At 47.3% G+C, this 22500-nt stretch overlaps 1 protein-coding gene across 2 annotated transcripts in view; it reads right to left on the bottom strand.

The window, feature by feature from the left end:
• Nucleotides 1-22500, bottom strand: part of zgc:172282 (leucine-rich repeat and fibronectin type III domain-containing protein 1-like protein) — a 120089-nt gene that overhangs the window by 46129 nt on the left and 51460 nt on the right. For both annotated transcript variants that reach the window (XR_006152587.1, XM_031573953.2), the window contains exon 3: nucleotides 6148-7550. Coding sequence is in view for 1 of the 2 variants with exons in the window: in XM_031573953.2 (XP_031429813.1) it covers nucleotides 6148-7538 (1391 nt within the window). In the remaining variant the exon portion in view is untranslated. The remainder of the gene's footprint in view (nucleotides 1-6147; nucleotides 7551-22500) is intronic.

The raw sequence follows: 22500 nt of genomic DNA, 5'->3' as shown, positions 1-22500 counted from the left end.
AGTCAGTGTCACCACTAAGGGTGAACTCCACGAGGGAACTCTAATCAGTGTAGAGAGAAAGGAGAGAAAGAACACTGTGTTTCCTGAATAGGGTCCGTATCTCGGCCACCTTCTGAGTCGTTAAACAACAGCGTCAGGAGAAAGCCACGCAGAGCATGCTGTACATCTGCTAGATTAATTACTGCATATTCCCCATCCGCATGCCCCGGCAGTGCTGCAGTTATTTAAAGAGCAGAGCTGTTCTGCATCCTCAACCCAAGTTAATATGACTGAAGAGGACTGAACAGTACCTGCACTTTTAAGAGCTGTTCTGCATCCTCAACCCAGGTAAATATGACTGAATAATAGCTGCCTTTTTAAGAGCTTTTCTGCTTCCTCAACCCAAGTTAATATGACTGAAGAGGACTGAACAGTACCTGCACTTTTAAGAGCTGTTCTGCATCCTCAACCCAAGTAAATATGACTGAATAGGACCTGCACTTTTAAGAGCTGTTCTGCATCTTCAACCCAAGTAAATATGACTCAAGAGTACCTGCTTTTTTAAGAGCTGTTCTCCATCCTCAAACCAAGAAAATATGACTGAAGAATAGCTGCCTTTTTAAGAGCTGTTCTGCTTCCTCAACCCAAGTAAACATGGACTGAAGATCTACCTGCACTTTAAGAGCTGTTCTGCATCTTCAACCCAAGTAAATATGGACTGAAGATCTACCTGCACTTTAAGAGCTGTTCTGCATCCTCAACCCAAGTAAATATGGACTGCAGATCTACCTGCACTTTCAAGGCCCCGGGTTTCAGACTAGCTGTTCAGCTTGTTAGTGTGTGTGCCATGCCGCAGAGGAGGTGTATGTGTATGTGTGTGAGTGAGAAAAAGCGAGTGTGTGTGTGTGTGTGTGTGTGTGTGTGTGTGTGTGTTTGTGTGTGTGTGTGTGTGTGTGTGTGTGTGTTTGTGTGCCTGAAGCACCATCACGCCACCCTGACAACCCAGGCATGTCCACATGCGAGGTCCACTGCTGGCTGAGTCTCCGTGCCTGTAGCTTTCACTGGCTGCTGGCTTCAGCATCAGTGCCTTACATGCAAATAGACCTTCCCTCTCTTTCTCTCTCTTCTCTCTCTCTCTCTCTCTCTCTCTCTCTTCTCTCGCTTACTCTATCTTTCTCTCTCTTTCACTGGCTGCTGGCTTCAGCATCAGTTCCTTACATGCAAACAGCCTTTCTCTCTCTTCCCTCTTTCTCTCTCTCTCTCAGTCTCACTGTGTACTTCCCACTGTTTTCCCCACTCTGTCACTGTCAGTGCATCTCTCTCTCTCCCTCTCTTTCTCCCTCTCTCTCTCCCTCTCTCTCTCTTTTTCCTGCTCTTCTGCTCTCTCTCTCTCTCTCTCCCCTCTCTCCTCCTCTCTCCTCACCTCACTCTCTCTCCCTCTCTCTCTCTTTCTCCTGCTCTTCTGCTCTCTCTTTTTCTCTGTCCTTGTCTGGTGCACACGGCCGTATGCCAAACAGCAGTTGATTGTGGACCTGAGCTTGTGTCACATCAGATATGGAGTCCACTGCTATCCAGGACACAAATAAGCTCACGAATGAGCACACACACACACACACACACACACACACAAACACACACAAACAAACAAACACTGGACACACACACACACACACACACGCACATGCGCACACACACACACACACAAACAAACACACACATACACAGACAGCAGCAGATGTTCTCCAGTCAGTGCTCACTGACAACACAGTGCAACACACAAAGGCACGTACTCACTCTCACAGGTACATACACAGGCATACACACACACACTCACACACACACACACACACACACACACACACACACACACACACACACACAACCATGCACACAAACCCATCCCCCCACACCGCCCTCATACAAAACTAACATCAGTGATTCTGACAGCCAGCCTTAACAGCATGCATGTTGGGCAATGCCCACTGGTGCCTTCCCCAGGTGTGGTTCACACACACACATACACACACACACACACACACACACACACACACACACACACACACACACACACACACACACACACACACACACACACACACACACACACACTTCCCAAGGTGTGCTTCACAAAGTGCACACAGTATTACACAGCAGAGCCCTCTTCCTTGGCTAACACACACACACACACACACACACACACACACACACCACACACACACAAACACACACATGAGTGTACACGCATGGACATACACACTAACACGCACAAACTCAAAGACACACTGGTAAGAACACACACACCCTACTGCCTCAAAGATGTCCGCTTCACATCCGCCATTATGGCTGTGGTATTTGTGCAACCTGTCGGGGTCGGATTGATTTCCAGTACCGTGCGTCAGCTTCGTTGTCGATATCGCCGTCGATGACGGAGTTCTGGGAGAGTGCGCAATCCGATGGGTGGACACCATGGAGTGTTTTTGGAGCTGCCGTCACTCAGGTTTATAAATGGATATGCCACTGTCACCAAACATACCCGGAGGACACGTCACACTGGAAAGGACTCAAGCGATTTTGTTCTTTTTCTGTCTTTGTTTTTTTATTTTTCCCTGGCTCCCGGTGTTTGCCATACTGCCTATCTGTGACTAACCATTTACCGTAATTTGCCTGCGTCCTACTGCACCACGAGTTGGCATATCAGGCGTCTCAATTGGGTTCGACCCAGCTCCTCTGTGAATTGCACTGATTCAGGTTTTAATCATTTTTGGGGGCCTGTGCTCGCCTCGGGGGGGGGGGGGGGGGGGGGGGCTGGCAGGGAACTAAGTCTGGCATGCAGTGTACTCAAATGTGTGTGTTTGTGTGTGTGTGTGTGTGTGTGTGTGTGTGTGTGTGTGTGTGACTGTGTGTGTGTAGGAGTCTGTGTGTGCATGTGTGTGTATGGTTATGTGTGAGTGAGCGAGTGTGTGTAGTGCTTGTAGTGCCGTGTACTCAAACACAGCTCTCGTTTAAAATTGACTACAAATTACAGCTGCAGGCTGTTGATGTTGGTTGCGATCCCTGGCATGTGAAACACGCTGCCTTCTGCACTCTCCCCGTTCTCATCCCTGGCCTGTGAAACACGCTCCCTCATGCACTCTCCCTGTTCTCATCCCTGGCCTGTGAAACACGCTGCCTTCTGCACTCTCCCCTGTTCTCATCCCTGGCCTGTGAAACACGCTGCCTTCTGCACTCTCCCCGTTCTCATCCCTGGCCTGTGAAACACGCTGCCTTCTGCACTCTCCCCGTTCTCATCCCTGGCCTGTGAAACACGCTGCCTTCTGCACTCTACCCTGTTCTCATCCATGGCCTGTGAAACACGCTGCCTTCTGCACTCTCCCCGTTCTCATCCAAATCAATATGAGGCTCTGCGGCATGCAGGCAGGCTTGCGAGTGGCCCTCATCAGAAGCATAACAAACATGTCGGAGTTGGTGCACATCAAATTAAATGAATCCTTAAGGCCGGAGCAATGGGCTGTTTTGGGGGGGGGGGGTGTATGTATGTGTGTGTGTTGTGTGTATGTGTATCTGTGTGGGGGTGTGGGGGTGTGGGTGTGGGTGTGGGTGTGTGTGTGGGTGTGTGTGTTAAAGGGGGGCAGGGTATGGGTAGATGGAGGAGCTGGTTAAGGAGGAGGTACATGGAAAAACACTTTTGGGAGAAGTTTCATCGTGTTTCTAGGCAGAGTGTGTGTATGAGAGGGAGAAATGAAATGGACAGAAAGAGGTGTGCCACTGGAATGAAAGAGAGAGAGAGAGAGAGAGATGAGAGAGAGAATGAGAGAGAGAATGAGAGAGAGAAAGGGCTCTATTTATGTGTGTGTGTATGTGTGTGTCAGTGTGTATGTGTGTGTCAGTGTGTTTGTGTGTCAGTGTGTATGTGTGTGTCAGTGTGTATGTGTGTGTCAGTGTGTGTGTGTGTGTCAGTGTGTGTGTGTGTGTCAGTGTGTGTGTGTGTGTCAGGTGTGTGTGTGTGTCAGTGTGTGTGTGTGTGTCAGTGTGTGTGTGTGTGTGTCAGTGTGTATGTGTGTGTCAGTGTGTGTGTGTGTCAGTGTGTGTGTGTGTGTCAGTGTGTGTGTGTGTGTCAGGTGTGTGTGTGTGTCAGGTGTGTGTGTGTGTCAGTGTGTGTGTGTGTGTCAGTGTGTGTGTGTGTGTCAGTGTGTATGTGTGTGTCAGTGTGTGTGTGTGTGTGTGTCAGTGTGTGTGGTGTGTCTGGACAACCCAGACCAATTAGACCTGTTGCACAGGAGTGAGTAGTGGTGGGGAGAGGGGGTGAAAACAGGTGCATAGATTTAAACCATTAGCAGGGGAAATTGATCTGTTTTGCAAGCGTCTCTCTACAGTACCGATGGCAGTTCATTTGTTGGGATGCAGAAAAAGAGGTCTGCTGCTGTTCCAAACAGGATGAGAAAAGACCGGGTGCCGATAGTTTGTCTTCACCGCCTGCTCTGTTTACCTATCCATTTCAACATGAATAAAAAAGAGTGAGTGGTTTTCGGTGTTTGGTTCCATCCCCCCACCCCATCCCCGTTTTAAAGAAGTTTTTGGCAGACACTTCCCAGAGACGTCCCACGGAGATGACAAATCGTCTGGGAATAGTTTGGCCCACAAACACGTCTGAGTCTCAAGGCAGATGAAACAACACTTTTCTTGTTTTGTTGTGTTTTTTTTTTTTTAGTTCTAATTCTGTCATCTTCACTGAGGATTTCCAACTGTGGCATAAATTATAGACCCACTTCCTCATTAACTGCAGCATCAAGAACCGGATTCGGAAGCCAAGACACCTCCACGGAACACAGCGGCGGAACTGATCAACACGGAACCGCTAATCAAAGGGATGGCCTGGAAAAACCCGCCTCGGATAACTACACACTCTGGATGGGTTTCAACCTTGATCTGGGCCACGATTTATGCCAGATCAGGGCCATATCAGGGCCAGATCAGGGCTACATCTGTTCCAGCATCAGCTATCAAGTGGATACTGGCATTTTGGCCTCATTGAAAGCCACACAACCCTGGATTAATCCATCTGACTGAAGCCAGTCTCTCACCGCCTGTTGCTGTCCGCCCATCAAATCAATACACTACATCAGATCACTGGTGTGCATCAAAACCTGTGCTTATGTCCTCTAATCACCAATGGCTATCACTGGGTCCCTTTATGCTGATAGCTTAGTGATAAGTTGCCTATGATGAAAATGAAGGTAAATCCATAGACAGGAAATACAGTCATGCAGTCATACAATACAAGTGTTATTCCGTTCAATTTTAACTATAGTATTACAATACAGCTATTGTATCATAGCACAATACCATAATCAACTATAGTATTACAATACAGGTATCGTAGCATAGCACAATACCATAATCTGGTTTGTATTATGAGCACATATCATAAGACAATAACTGAATTCACCACGAATAATATCACGTATAGTATAAACTAAATATTTACTCTCTCACACACACACACACACACACACACACACACAACAAACACACACACACACACACACACACACACACACACACATCCACACACACACACACACACACACACACACACACACACACACACCACAGTAAGGATATAAGCAATGAATACACAAATAATTGCCATCATTGACATAGTTTCCTGCTTCGTTGCTCTGATTATCCTTGTAATAGTAGCCTTAAGAGGACACTGTATAGCCCACTAAGCTGTTCTACAACCAATACTTTGAATGCTGGCTCTCTCCATTTCTATCCACTATTATATTAAATGTATATATACCTTCTTTTATGTTTCATGGAATCATGTACTGTATGTATCATGTACATATGCCATTTATGTTTGATACTAGAGTGCCTAGAGACAATCTCTGTTGTTATTGGTGCTATGTAAATACAATTGAATTGAATTGAAATCATTCTTTATTATAATCAACCCTTTGAGGAGTACAGAAGGTTCCATTTGATGCTGTAGTAAAGACCTGCAGTGATCATTTGAATGGCAATCACTATCAATCTATATCAATTCTAGATCTCAATAACTAGTATATCGAGTATAAATCTGTAAGGACTTGTAAAAATGAATTCAGTCCTCAAAGGGTTGAAAATCAACTCACTATGGAACACTTTGAATGGGTCCAGTCTTACCTGTACACCAGCGTCTCATCAGCGGAGCTGTTGTACTGCACCTGGTACATCCTGATCCCAGCGAAGTGGTGCCACTTGATGAGGGCGGAGGTCGCCGTCAGCTCCATCAGCTCCACCCTCCTCTCCTGCCCCCGGGTCTCGTTCCCCGCCCCGGCCCCCGATGATCCCCCCCCTGACGTGGACTTGATGGACGTGATGATGTCCGAGTGCATGGAGTCCTGCTCGCGCATGCGGCTGGTGCTGTTGGCCATGTGCGGCAGCGGGTTGACCACCAGCTCCACGGTGCCCGTGGACTCGCCGGCGGCGTTGGAGGCGATGCAGGTGAACACGCCCGTGTCCTTCAGCGAGGTGATGTTGATGTCCAGGCTGCCGTTGCTGAAGGTGAGCGTGCGCGAGTTGTTGGAGATGAGCCGGCCCTCGGGCGAGATCCAGTGCACGTCCGGGTCCGGGTCGCCGTTGGCCTTGCACTTGAGGCTGGCCGACTGGCCCTCCATGGCGAAGGTCTTGGCCGACTTGCGCGTGATGACCGGCGGGTCGCAGATGAACTCCTCCTCCGGGATGGTCCAGAAGTACTTGGCGGTGAGGTCGGACGGCGAGGCGCACGTCTCCAGGTCGTCCTCGCGCGTCAGCCGCCGCAGCCACAGCAGCTCGCAGTTGCAGTGCAGCGGGTTCCCGCCGAAGCTCATCACCAGAGAGGACGGCGAGGAGCCTTTGGACTTGGCGTAGACGGGGAGACGCAGGAACAGCGGGTCGGGCGGGATCTTCTTCAGCTTGTTGGACGTCATGTCCAGGCGCGCCAGCTTGTGCATGTTGGTGAAGACGCCCTGCGGCACGTGCTCGATGAGGTTGTGGTCCATGTTCAGCGTGTTGACGTTGGTCAGCTTGCTGAGGGTCTCCCAGGGCACCTCCACCAGGTTGTTGTAGGAGATGTCCAGGTCCTCCAGCGTGCCCACGAAGTCGTCGAAGGCGTGCGGCGAGATGTGGTGCAGCTGGTTGTTGGCCAGGATGAGGTGGCGCAGGTTGGTGAGCCCGCGGAAGTGGTCGTCCATGACCACGCTGAGCCGGTTGGAGTCCAGGTGGAGCGCGCGCAGTCGCTTGAGGTCGGCGAAGGTGTAAGGCATGATCTGGCTGATGGTGTTGCGCGAGAGAGTCAAGTGCAGCAGGCTGGTCATGTTGGCGAAGTCGCGGCGGCGCACCGCCGTGATGAAGTTCTCCGTCAGCCGCAGCTCCACCGTGCGGCGGTCGATGACTGACGGCACGAACAGCAGGCCCGTCTTGGCACAGAGGATGGCCAGCGACGGCGACAGGTTCTGGCACATGCAGCGCTTGGGGCACAGCTGTGCCGACGCCGACGCAGCCAGGAGCAGCATGGAGAGGAGGAACCGCTCCATCCCTCACAGAAACTAGGAGACGAGGAGAAGACAGGAGGAGGAGTTAGAGAAGAAGAAGAAGAAGAAGAAGAAGAAGAAGAAGAAGAAGAAGAAGAGGGAGAGACACAATCAGAGGTTGGATGCTATTTAAGAGATACAGCCAGCAACACATCCCTCACAGAAACTAGGGGGAGAAGAGAAGACAGGAGGAGGTGTTAGAGAAGAAGAAGAAAAAGAAGAAGAAGAGATAGCGAGAGAGAGAGAGAGAGAGAAACCCAATCAGAGGTTGGATGCTATTTAAGAGATACAGCCATCAGCACATCTCTCACATAAACTAGGAAGAAGTGGAATCAGGGAGGAAGAAAGAGGAGGAGGATGACAAGATGGAAGAGGAGATGTAGAGGGGAGAGAGAGAGGAGAGGAGGATAGAAGGGAAGAATCAGAGAAAGAGTGCTATTTATGAGAATCAGAGGAGCAAACACTTCATCCGTCATGTGGAGAAGAGGTGAAGGAGTAGAGGAAAGAAAGAGAGAGAGAGAGAGAGAGAGAGAGAGAGGTGTATGTGTAGAATCAGCTATGGCAATAGTGTTCAAAAACATTCATGCTAATAAAGCTTCATTGAATTGAATTGAATTTAATTGAGAGAAAGAGAAGAACAATCAGAGACTGGATACTATTTAAAGAGGACTTATTATGCTTGTCTGTTTTACCCTTTCCTTTAGTTATATAGATGTGTGTGCATGTTTGTGTCTTGTCTGTTTAGTCCTTTTCCCTTAGTGTATTATATAGATATGTGTGCATGTTTGTTTCCTTTAGTGTATTATATAGATGTGTGTGCATGTTTGTTTCCTTTAGTGTGTTATATAGATGTGTGTGCATGTTTGTGTCAAAGCCCAAAGTCCTCGCCACAGGGAGGGACAGAAACCACTTTATCTCCGCTGCCTGAAAAGCCTTGTTAGAATTCCAGCCCTTTTCCTGCGTTAAGATGACACAATCTCGTAACACAATCCTTATTGGCCACCTAGCTGACCAATCAGAGCACACTGGGCTCATCTGGATGGGAGGCTTAAAGACACAGCAGCTCTAACAGAGCGTTTCAGACAGAGGGTGAACACACTTTGAGAAAAATAATGTGTTTCGGGGAACACTGGAGCATGAAAATGTATTCTATTAAACTCCCAAAATAAGATGATGAACACTGAAAATGTGCATAATAAGACCTCTTTAAGAGCAGCACGAAGAGGTGTAGCCACAACAACTCAAAGAGAACTAACACAGGAGAGGAGCAGAGGAGGAGGGATGGGGGGAGGAGAAGAGGAGTGCATTAGAGGAAAAAAGGGACATTCATAGCAGGTAAACATGAACATGAGGCAGGGGAGGAAATGAGAGAGACAAAGAGAGAGAGGGGGAAGAATCAGAGAAGGGGTGCTATTTATGAGAATCAGAGGAACAAACACTTCATCCGTCATGTGGAGAAGAGGTGAAGGAGTAGAGGAAAAAGAGAGAGGGAGAGAGAGAGAGAGGGGGAGAGAGAGCAATCAGAGAATGGATACTATTTAAGAGATCCTGCCGGTAGCGGCATGAAGAGGGGTTGCGACAACAACTCAATAGAACTAGCAGAGGAGAGAAACAGAGGAGGAGGGAGTAAACAAGAAGAGAAGGAATATTAATAAGTAAAGGAACGAGAGAGTGAGAGAGAGAGATAAAAAGTGAGACATAAGTTCTATGTCATGTAAGAGATAATGTATAGTCCGCCGGGCAGTCTAGGAAAATAATTCCTGTCAGGTCAGAGAGAGAGAGCGAGAGAGAGAGAGGGAGGGAGAGAGGGAGAGAGCCAAGGACGTGGAGGAGTGAGAGCGAGAGAGAGAGAGAGAGAGAGAGAGAGGGAGAGAGCCAAGGTAGTGGGGGAGTGAGAGCAAGAGAGAGAGAGAGAGAGAGAGAGAGAGAGAGAGAGAGAGAGAGACATGGATGCATGAGAATGGAGATAGTAGGGAAGGTTATGGAGGGGAGAGTTGGAAGTGGACGGGGAAAAGGGGGAAAAATTGAGAAAAAAGATGGAGGTTGGCTAGACTGAAATAATGAACAAGACAGACAAGGAAGAGATGGAGAGAGAAGTAGAGAAAGGAGTAGCCAGTTAGAGCTAGACAAACAGAGAGGGTGTGTGTGAGAGGAGAGTTGGGAGCAGAGATTGGAGGAGCCAGTTAGAGCTAAACAAACAGATAGGGGATGTGTGAGAGGAGAGATGGGAGCAGAGATTGAAGACGAAGCGGGCTAGGGTGGGAATGGCAAGGTGGACGAGAGGGAGATGGAAAGATTAACACCAAACAGAATCAGGCGAGAGAGAGAGAGAGAGGAACGAGAGAGATAGAGAGAGAGAGAGGACGAGAGAGAGAGAGAGAGAGAGAGAGAGAGAGAGACAGGAAGAGAGAGACTGGTGTCAGAACATGTGAGAGGTGTCTCAGGGAGCTTTCCTTGGCATCAATCCGCTCATCCCAGCATCTTCATTCACACAGACGGTTGGTAGTGGGGAGTCAGGCGAATCGATACACACATACACACACACTGATACACACACTGATACACACACTGTGTCTTTTAATGGGGTTGCTCTTCTGTCTCCACTCAGGGCCTTCAACATCTACCCATCTCGTGCTCGCCTACGCTGATACAAACAGGCACTGCTCTTTGATACCACTATCCAGCGGACGGCAGTTGGCCGTGGGTGAACTGTTCCACTCAAGGTCAGGGAGTTTAAATAGTTCACGGAAACGGAGAATGTTTGTGTGTTTGTGTATTGCACACTTCAAATAAAAACCCCTTCAGTAGAAAGGGCTAACAGAGAGGAATCTAGAAATATCACAGCCCCTCACAACACGTTGAGATATTCATGAAGCACTGAAAGACTGATGTATGTACACACACGTAACAAGTGCAGAACATCAAGGAACAAGGATGAAAGATGAGCACAAAGACCCCACAATGACACACATTTGACACATTTACGAGAGCCTTAAAGCATCTCCCAATGCATTATGACAGGCAATTCAAGTATGCAGGTCCACAATGTTGACAGGCTTTCCTCGATGTGTGTGAATATGCGTGAGGCGGCTTTATGTACGGGCACTGCGATGCTTTTAGAAAGTCGAATTCTGTGGTCGCGTCGAGGTGGCCTAAACAATGTGTGCCCTGTGACATTGTTCCGGGTGCCGTCTTTGCCGTTCGAGTTATCGGCTTTGCTTAACTTAATGCATGGCAATCTGCATGGGATTTGTCCAAGTCCATTAAACGGCCCTTTTGTTTGCTCTGTGTGAATTTAATAAAGGAAGCCAGGCCTGACCCGCGGCCGTCGCTGACCCACCAACGCTCAGATCTTCCGGAAAATACTGTAGAAGAACTACACACAGGCACCATGGAGTGAGTCAGTATACAGATTGACATATACAAGAGAGAAAGAAACATTAGACAGAAAGAAAGAAAGAAAGAAAGAAAGAAAGAGAGAAGGATATAAAGAAAGAAGGAAAGAGAGAACGAAAGAAAGAAAGAATACTACTGGAACTGAAGACTAATGCCAGCTTTTCCCCATGTTCTCTCATGTGTAGGCATGTCTTCAATACTTCAGTGGGCTGTAATTAAACACAACAAACAGCCCTCCCCTACTTACTGGTTTAACTGGGGGAGATTAAGAGGGTAATAAGGCTGTACTGCTGTATTCATTTCTCCAAATGCCTTTGTGTGGCATTGAGACCAAATGTATAGGCACACTTATATAAGGCCCAGTGGTCTCCATTTCACTTCAGGTTAGCTGTGTACAGCATGCTGTTGTTGTTGTTTATTAATTAGATTAATATGCTGATACGGTTGAGTGGTTCATTCAAACTGTCAACACCTAATCATGTTTGATTATTCCTCTTTGTTCACAGTTAAAATATACAATGTAAATCTATTGCTAATGATACTAAATCAAATCCCGTGTGCCAACGGATAAAACACAGAAACACACTTGTGAGAGAGTTTCAAGGAAGAGAGCCCAGGCACAGCCACAGAAGCACTTCACAGCCTGCCACAGGGCTGACTCCTGTCCAAACATCCATAGGCAGAGACCACTGACATTTACTGGCATCTGATGGTTTTGAAAGTGCTTTACTTTCAGTCTGCCAGTACCGGCACCCACCCAGACACACACACACACACACAGACACACACACACACACACACACACACACAGACACACACACACACACACACACACACACACACACACAAACAGACACACAGACACACACACACACACACATACACACACACACACACACACACACACAAACAGACACACACACACACACACACACACATAAACACACACACACACACACACACACACACACACACAAACAGACACACACACACACACACACACACACACACACACACACACACACACACACACACAAACAGACACACAGACACACACACACACACACCACCACCAATTATGATCTGTCAGGGACTTTCATCCATTCCCCCGAGGCTGGGAGCAGGCTGGAGATGACTGACCCCTCGTCCTCATGTGACAGCCCCCTTTCATGCCCTCAGAGCCATCAGCCTTAGTTCCCCAACACTCAGCAGTTCCCAGCATCCTCCTCATCCACCTCCCCTGCCCTCCTCCACCTCCCTCTCCCCTACCCACCTCTCCCTCCCTCCCCTGCCCTCCTCCCCCTCCCTCTCCCCTGACTTCTTCCACCTCCCTCCTCCTTCCCCTCCCCTGCCCTCATCCACCTCCCCTGCCCACCCTCCTCCACCTCCCTCTCCCCTGCCATCCTCCCCCTCCCTCCAGCCACCCCTCCCCTGATCGGGTGGTAGATGCCACTCTGAAACTCTGACGAGGGCTGCATTTAAAAATCCCTAGAACGCCATTCCCACTCCTCCCGGGTGGATACGCAGCCCCAACAACAAGCGCTTGCAACTGCAGTAAAACCCTAACAATGTGACAGTGTGTTACTGTAAGGCTGCAGCCACTACACCTTAGATTTGACATGCAATTCCCCCTAGGGCAGAACCCCAATGCATTTATGAGAATGGACTGTGGAAGGGTGAGAAAGATACGGGCACCTTTATTTAAAGCCCAGCTCCAGCATGGCGGCTGACTAAACAGACGTGAGTGCTTTGTGAAAGGGGGAGGTGTTAGATGAATCACGAAGGAAACTACATTTACATTACATTTAGTCATTTAGCAGACGCTTTTATCCAAAGCGACTTACATATGTGCGACTTACAATGTATACACATTTTTTTACATTTACACTGATGGCACACTGCACATCAGGAGCAATTAGGGGTTCAGTGTCTTGCTCAAGGACGCTTCGACAGGGACTCGAACTAGCAACCTTCTGATTACTAAACGACTTCTCTACCTCCTGTACCACTGTCGCCCCTACTAAACTAACATGGGGTTCGAGGGGCCTGTGGGGAAGGAAGTGCCCCAGAGAAACAGATCGAGGTAGCGGCGTCCTCAGGGAGACACAAGTCCCAGCGGCTCCGGCAGGTTATTTACGCTTCCAGCTCGCTGACAGCAGGGGCCGGGCAGGAGCGCTCACGCTGAGCGCGCTGACGCTGGTGCTAGCTAGCCCCGCGGGCGCGGCTCAATGGAGATGGATGGGACGGCGCTCCCCTCTGATCCACCAGCCCACAGCCCCAGGAGACGCTTCTGTGCTAAATCGATCTCAACTCCCCTCTCGTTCACTGGGGCCGCAGGTAACAAACAGACACACACACACACACACACACATACACATACACACAGCACACACACACACACACACATACGTACACACACACACACACACACATACACACACACACACAGCACACACACACACACACACACGTACACACACACACAGCACACACACACAGCACACACACACACACACACACACACACGTACACACACACACAGCACACACACACACACACACACATACAACAAACAGTGTACACAGAAATACCTACATACAGACATACTGACACAAGCATTGTACACAGTCATAGACATGTACAAACAAACACACACCCACACCCACACCCACACACAGACACACAGCCACAGCCACACACACACACAGACACACACACAACAAACAAGGTGTACACAGACATAGACATACACACCCACACACACACACAGCCACACGTAAACACACACACACAATAAACAAAGTGTACACAGACATAGACACACACACACACACACACACGCACGCACACACACAGCCACACGTAAACACACACACACAATAAACAAAGTGTACACAGACATAGACATACACACACACACACACCCACACACACACACACAGCCACACGTACACACACACACACACAGCCACACGTACACACACACACAACAAACAAGGTGTACACAGACACAGACATACACACACACACACACGCACACACACACACACACGCACACACAGACACACACCTCTGACAGGCTTTGCTTCAAATACACTGAATAGAAATGAATAACGGGTGATAAAGTGTGACATGAATTGGCATGTATATGACCTTTATGCTCGCTGTAAGCACTAATGGATTGTTCACTGCTCTCCCAGGACCACTCTACTACTCCACCGGGTTCTTAACTCACTCTCTACGGCACCGGGCTAATGGAGGTTATCTCCACGGATTCCTACTTCTAAAGCAGTTCATACTCTCACATACAACACATCTAATGAACCAATCACTGGAGCAGTGTGTGTGTGTGTGTGTGTGTGTGTGTGTGTGTGTGTGTGTGTGTGTGTGTGTGTGTGTGTGTGTACTTTGATTGACATGCTCTAAAAGGTTAGAGAATATCATAATGCAGCAGATTTTAGCTGCCTTGATGTGTGCCTGAGTAGAAACCTTAGATCCAACCCTAGGAACACATCATATGACGGAAGGAACAGTAGTTCTAAAGAGACAATAAAGTTCCCTTCCCCAGGAATCGATGAAAAGTAAACATTAAAATAAGTAACAATTTCATTTTTTACAGTTACATTACAATTTGATGTAGCATATTTAGTTTATTACTGAGATGTATTTAATAAACACGGCAGTCATAGCTCCCGATTCATCGCGGTGGCCATGGCCATTAGGGTTGGTGTAGTGAATGGTACCTGTCTCTTGATATTGCTTATTTCATATTGATTGTATAGTAAAAAAAAAAGTCTATGACAAAAGGAACGTTTCAGATTTCTTAGACTTTGACATCAGGGGAACCTTTTGATGTCTTTGCAGAGGCTACTTCTAAGCATGGAATGAAATGAGATTAAGAAAAACACATTAAGAGGAACAAAAGAGAAAGGCTATTAGTGCAAACAGAGGTACTCGTGGATGTTCATATTTCAGAGAGGTTCTGGTGGGACAATACACTCCTTACAGAAAGTACCCATTCATACTCAGGTCTAATCATTTATCCTGTTCTCATGCGACCTAAGTACGAGGCACGAATGGTGGGGGGTGTATTGACGCCTCTTCCATTAGATGACAATTTATCACAACAGAGCTGAGGAGTTGCATAACACCTATCTGAGGACTCTTTGATGAGCTTGCTTTACTTTGCTGGCATAATGAGTGTGTACCATCACAGTCACTTCACCCTCTCCCTCCTCTGTCTTGCTGGTAAAGCAGCGTGGTGTAGTCAGGAGAACCAAAGCTTGGAGTGAAGCCAAGTCGACGTTCCTCTCACAAGATACTTTTGATGTGGCTGCTCTCTCTTCTCGGGCTTTCATGAGACAGCTCAGTGCCTCAGCCATTAGAGGCGAGGAGAGGCGAGGGCCTCTATCTCCTACTCTCCGTCGCTAGCTGAGCTTGTTTTCTTTTACAGAGGACGGATGCCAGGATAAAAAAAAAAGAAAAAGAAAAACAAGTGAGGAAACGAGAGGGAGAGAAAAATACAAAATAAAAAAAAAAGCATAGAGGAAAAAACAGGGAAAAAAACGAACAAAATCACTCTGCCACACACTTCAGGCTGGAGTATTTATCAGGACACGAGGCAAGCTGCATTGTTATTGGCCGCGTTGTCCATCTGAGCGCCTGCTGTGAGAGATGTGTGGCGCGTAGCAACCGTAGCTGAGCATATGGGCCAGTGATACATCAGGAGAGCGGATGGGCTCCATGTTTAGTGTTTTCTTTTTTTTCTGAACACACAAAGATGCTGAGGATTTTGTCACTCGTCCCCTGGCAACCACAACCAACACCACCAGCAGCACCTTACCATTGAGATCACCCATCACTCTTCCCCTGGCAACCACATCCAACACCACCAGCAGCACCTTACCATTGAGATCACCCATCACTCGTCCCCTGGCAACCACATCCAACACTAGCAGCAGCACCTTACCAGTGAGATCACCCATCACTCGTCCCCTGGCAACCACATCCAACACTAGCAGCAGCACCTTACCAGTGAGATCACCCATCACTCGTCCCCTGGCAACCACAACCAACACCACCAGCAGCACCTTACCATTGAGATCACCCATCACTCGTCCCCTGGCAACCACATCCAACACTAGCAGCAGCACCTTACCAGTGAGATCACCCATCACTCGTCCCCTGGCAACCACATCCAACACTAGCAGCAGCAGCACCTTACCAGTGAGATTACCCATCACTCTTCCCCTGGCAACCACATCCAACACTAGCAGCAGCAGCACCTTACCAGTGAGATTACCCATCACTCTTCCCCTGGCAACCACATCCAACACTAGCAGCAGCACCTTACCAGTGAGATCACCCATCACTCGTCCCCTGGCAACCACATCCAACACTAGCAGCAGCACCTTACCAGTGAGATTACCCATCACTCGTCCCCTGGCAACCACATCCAACACTAGCAGCAGCACCTTACCAGTGAGATTACCCATCACTCGTCCCCTGGCAACCACATCCAACACCACCAGCAGCACCTTACCAGTGAGATTACCCATCACTCGTCCCCTGGCAACCACATCCAACACTAGCAGCAGCACCTTACCAGTGAGATTACCCATCACTCGTCCCCTGGCAACCACATCCAACACTAGCAGCAGCACCTTACCATTGAGATCACCCATCACTCGTCCCCTGGCAACCACATCCAACACCAGCAGCAGCACCTTACCATTGAGATCACCCATCACTCGTCCCCTGGCAACCACATCCAACACTAGCAGCAGCACCTTACCATTGAGATCACCCATCACTCTTCCCCTGGCAACCACATCCAACACTAGCAGCAGCACCTTACCAGTGAGATCACCCATCACTCGTCCCCTGGCAACCACATCCAACACCACCAGCAGCACCTTACCATTGAGATCACCCATCACTCGTCCCCTGGCAACCACATCCAACACTAGCAGCAGCACCTTACCATTGAGATCACCCATCACTCTTCCCCTGGCAACCACATCCAACACTAGCAGCAGCACCTTACCAGTGAGATCACCCATCACTCTTCCCCTGGCAACCACATCCAACACTAGCAGCAGCACCTTACCATTGAGATTACCCATCACAGTGTGCTTCCGGTTATGCACACAACTGAGTTTAACATCCTGGGAAAATTCGCATCTATCCTATCCAAATACTGCGTTCTAAGCAAGTCACATTCTAGCTCTTTGAAACAAAAGCTGAGGGACAGACTATGGCCCAGGGGATTTCTTGATTGACAAGCTGTTTAGTAGTATTTCTACACACTCCACCCACTAAATAGTCCCAACGTGTAATTAGTCGACTGTATTTTCTGGGAACTAGCGACGGGGAAGCAGCTGGCCATGACACACAAGGAGCTCCCAAGAAACAGCCCCACGCAGATTACATTATCGCCTTTCATTTGAGAAGCAGATATGCTTTAACCAAAGGAGGTGTAGAGGGAATTTATTTTCCCGGAGTCTTCAAAGGCTCATCTTGGACCTGAGCCTGGGAGATAAAGTATCTGGCTGTGCGCGAGTGAGTCACCGTAACTCCTCTTGGAGCAAGGCCCTATTTCTCCCGTGGCCTCCGCCAGGCGAGCCAGCAGCACCGCGGTCGGCGGCGCCGCCGCACCACGGAGACGAGAAACCGCTCCCAGGAAACGGGTGAATCTAATGGGGTCACAAAGCGTATAAAACCACCCTCCTATTTAATCTCACGGAAATAAGAAAAGGAGAGGAGGGGAGAATGGAAGATCCTATTTCATTATACATCCAGGGGAGAGGAGAGGCATGTGTGTGTGTGTGTGTGATACTGCTATGAAATAGAGGAAGTGTATCTAAGTGCAGTATATCAGAGAGAGAACTCTTTAGGTGGGTTATCTAACGTTGGCATTACGCACGCTGCGTTAGCGTCAGCAGCACGGACGTATCGGGTGAGAAACGCTGCGACGTCAACTGCGCGGACTAACTGGGTTCACGCGTTGTTTTTTGTCGTCGCATCGCTGAGGCTGACGAAACCAAAAGGCTGCAATGAATTTATGTGTTTCCAGAAATTTCAGCCACATTCTTCCAATATCTCACACATGTTAGGAGATTCAACTACAAATAAAAGAGCGTGTCAGTCTGATGCGCGGAAGGATTTGGGTCCTGTTTGTAGCTTGAAGGTCACTGCATTTCGGCAAGGTGGCAAAATGCATTTTAATGCCATTTCATAGCAGGCTTCCCAATGTCCAACCCACCAGGGAAATATGGAATGAGATAAGTGTTTGATATATTATCTGGAGAAGGGCAGCCATCTTAGCCACCCACACCTCACTGCAGCAGAGGAAGCCTTAACATTGTGACACTGATTAGAGGCCAGCTAATGGAGATGTTAGCATGTTTACTCCAAATATGCCAACACTGTTACACTCACTCCTTTAAAGAAACGTCGAAAAAGACACTTACTGGTTGAATCCTTCGTAACGTATATCGTAAAGGGTACAGTCTATGTGTATCACTCTGTTGTTGGACAGGAAGGAGAGAGATTCCATCTTAGCGTGGCGCTCCTCTCCTCGTCCTCTTGTTTGTCCGCGGCTCTCTCTGATTAGGTCTCTCTGGTTGCAGACGTGAGGGGTGTGTACAGCATACCAACTAGGGGACGCTCCCTCTACCAAGACATCCATACCACCCTGTATACACATCCTTCAGCCACACAGACAGTCGACTGATTTAGAGTCTAAAACATTGATTCATGCTGCAGGAAGACTGTGTTCTTCTGGCTTTTCATGATGTGCCACCGCTGTCTCAACTAAATGTCCATCCATCATTTGTGAGTGGTTCTCAGCCCTAATGCAGTGTGTCTACTGGCTCAGAGGATCACAGCGTGTGTGTGGCACGTGAGGACGGCCTTCATCAGAGTAAGCACATTTACAAATGAAAAAAAAAAAAAACAGACCAGCCAACCTCACTCGTTCGTTTCCCCACGGACTGTAGTATTATGTAACATCGTCACAACAACAGCGCAAAGAAAGGGAAAGGGAAAACACACACACACACACACACACACACACACACACACACCTCTCAATAGCAGAGCAATCACACAGTCATGCCTCTCAGCAGGCCAAGCAGGCTTTTAACTTTCTATTAAAGCAGAATGTGTGTGTGTGTGTGTGTGTGTGTGTATGTGTGTGTGTGTGTGTGTGTGTGTATGTATGTATGTGTGTGTGTGTGTGTTTGTCTGTGTGTGTATGTGTGTGTGTGTGTGTCTGTGTGTGTGTGTGTGGGTGGCACTCGTTATCGTTGAACTTTTCGCCATGCCACGAATATCCGGGCATGACTCGCTGGCTTTAAATGGAAATTCAGTGGCCTGGTTGTGAGGCAGTGTGTGTGTGTGTGTGTGTGTGTGTGTGTGTGTGTGTGTGTGTGTGTGTGTGTCTGTGTGATGGGGAAGCCAACAGAGGACCTCATTCATGATGGCTGCATGCAGCTGTCCCTCTAGGCCCCTGCTCTTTGAAGTGATAAGGCAAACTGTTTAAAGATACACGCGCCTTTTCTGGATGTAGTTTTCTTTTTTTCCCACCGAGCGGTGGCGGTGGCGGCGGCGACAGCCCCTTCTGTCCTGAGTACACGTCTCTGTCACTGTGCCGCGGCGGCGGCCCAATGTGTGCGTCAGCACGCCTATCTATAATTGCCCCCTGCACGCCAGCCAGGGAAATCAGAGCGGAGTGCGGCGCGTGACAGATCAAATGTTCAATCTTTCAGAGCAAAATTCATTCCCCTGCACAGTTTTTATTAGACTGTTTTATTTGTCTTCTTTCGCTTTCCCTTTACAAGGACAGCGCAGATTGCAGTGTAAAATCATTGGGGACGTATTGGGTAAGTGTAATAAATGATAATAGCCCTATTCTATAATATATGAAGGCTTGAATCTGCTCACACCTGGGCTCTAGAGTATAGTCACATCCTCTCTCTGGGGGGGGGCAACAGTGCACCAGTGTGGCGGCTTGAAATCAAGCATGGTTTACAATGGCCACAGCAGAAAACGGCTTTTACTGAGTAATGCGCTTTAGTTACCTACTGTGGGAGCATTAACAGAATTTGATCAATACTCGAGATACGGCAATAAAATGGATGGCAAATGGCCGTCGGCATATGATGAAGACACACTGAATCAAAGCTATTTCTTATGTTTAAGACGTCACTTAATCCCTCTATCGTACCGCTGGCATTACCCTGTCGTTATCAGGTTAGGTCAGTATATCACACTGTCATTCTTCATTATCAGAATGTATGTTTAAAGCAATGGTATGCAGACATTTACCACTTTTTGAGGTAAGTTTTTGTATAGGCAACTATTTTAGCCAACTAGGTATCATCTTTAAATGAATTTTGATGATGAAAAACGTCCACTTCCACCATTGTGTCGTAGCATGGCTGTCATGAAAGCTGATATGGTACCTATTAGGGGTGGGAATCTCTTGGCACCTCACGATTCGATTCGATTCCGATTCAGAGGTCAACGATTCGATTCAAAACCGATTCTCGATTCTAAACCGATAAAACGATTATCGATGCATCTCAATTTTTAAAACATTTGAGTTTGCTACTCAGAGTCTCAAATCACTTCCTACTTTGTGTTTGATAATTAAAGAAAATCAACAGATCTATTTTTTTATTAGAGAAAAAGTTTTTCCTTGTTACAATTATGACTTTCTATGAACAATGCAATAATCGATGCAGCTTGCATTTCAACACAAAATGAATGTGTAAAAAAAAAAAAAAAAAAAAAAAAAAAAAAAATATATATTATTATTTTTTTTTTTTTTTATTCAAAAATCGATTATGAACTTTTCTGAATCGAGACAGAATCGTTCTAGAGAGAATCGAGAGAAATCGAAAAATCGATTTTTTTCCCCACCCCTAGTACCTATGCCTATGTCACATTTTATAAGCTATCATAGTATCAGATAATATGATAGATGCTCTTACTGTTGTTGATAAAAACAATACTGTTGTAGTTATAATGTGTCGTGAAGGCTTGATCCACTCTACGGCTTCTGCAATGGTCGTTCAGGATGTGGTTATGTTAGTCTCAAGAGGGCGAGGTCACGTAAAGCATTACCTAGGATAGTTAATTAGCGTCTCCTGAGTTTCCACATTTCAATTACGTAGACATGAGACCAGTGTGAAACAGATAGAGGTGGGTCTCTCACGATGTTAGAATTCAAATAACCAGATGTAACCCGAGCATGGAGGATATGAAGTCAAATAGTATGGTATCACTGCATGGCTTTTGAGCTCTTGGAGTCAAATAGTATGGTATCACTGCATGGCTTTTGAGCTCTTGGAGTCAAATAGTATGGTATCACTGCATGGCTTTTGAGCTCATGAAGTCAAATAGTATGGTATTACTGCACTGGAGACCATCGGTTTCATTGCATACAGTGTAGGAAGTTACTGGCAGCAATTGTACCACATTGACCCAAACTGGGCCCTGCTTGGAGGACAGTAAAATGACATTTGTGCCCAGTGGGTCCAAACAATTGCTACCATTACTGTCATCCCACTTGTAAAAAACGCAATTTCTATGCCAGGCAGTAAAATGAACAAAACAAATAAAAACACACAAAAAATGGGGATTATGAAAAGAGTTCTGTTTCCCAAGTTGCGCCAGCATTTGGCTCGACCGGGACAACACAGAGAAGCAGATTAAAACTCATTGTATGCTGTTGCTCAGCAAAATGACATCAGAGCTCAGCTAAATGCAGCTTTGAGACAAAAGATATTAAATATGGAGATTAGGAGGCACTATAGTCAAATTATCTCTAATTTAACCAGCCTGCATGCATTCTTCTCAACTTGCTGACCTTTTCAGAATAAGCACCAGATCTCTTGCCTAATGCATTTCATCCTCCTTTTCATCCTATCCTATCTATATCCAAAGCTATATATGTGTGTGTGTGTGTGTGTGTGTCTGTGTGTGTGTGTGTCTGTGTGTGTGTGTGCGTGTGTGCCTGTGCGTGTGACATACAGCAACATTCTTCCATGGAAAATGCTATAATAATAATTACATTGAGCATTTAGTGCATTGTTATGTCCTCTGTTGACAACTTACAACTTGTTGTTGTTTACTACTAGCATCCCCAATGTTGTTCACTATTAACAATCCCCAATGTTGTTCACTCTTAACAATCTCCAATGTTGTTTCCTATTAGCATACCCAATGTTGTTAACTATTAGCATACCCAATGCTGCTCACTATTAGCATACCAAATGTTGTTCACTGTTAGCATACCCAATGCCGTTTACTGTTAGCATACCCAATGTTGTTCACTGTTAGCATACCCAATGTTGTTCACTGTTAGGATCCCAGAGAGTGAGGCACTAAGCAGTACACCACTGCAGTGTGACTCTTCACCAACACCAGCCCTGAGTTTCCAGAGTGACGTTTCTGCAGTAGAGATCTGCACTAAAGATGTTCACAGACTGTTGAGCTATGTAGCACAGAGGGTCAGACTCATAATGGCTTTTTGTACCCTCATCGCACACACATTAACCCC

Source organism: Clupea harengus, chromosome 9, assembly GCF_900700415.2.
Source record: "Clupea harengus chromosome 9, Ch_v2.0.2, whole genome shotgun sequence".
NCBI classification, from domain to species: domain Eukaryota; kingdom Metazoa; phylum Chordata; class Actinopteri; order Clupeiformes; family Clupeidae; genus Clupea; species Clupea harengus.
Note: the sequence above shows the minus strand (reverse complement) of the source record. Positions and strands in the feature narration are given on the sequence as shown.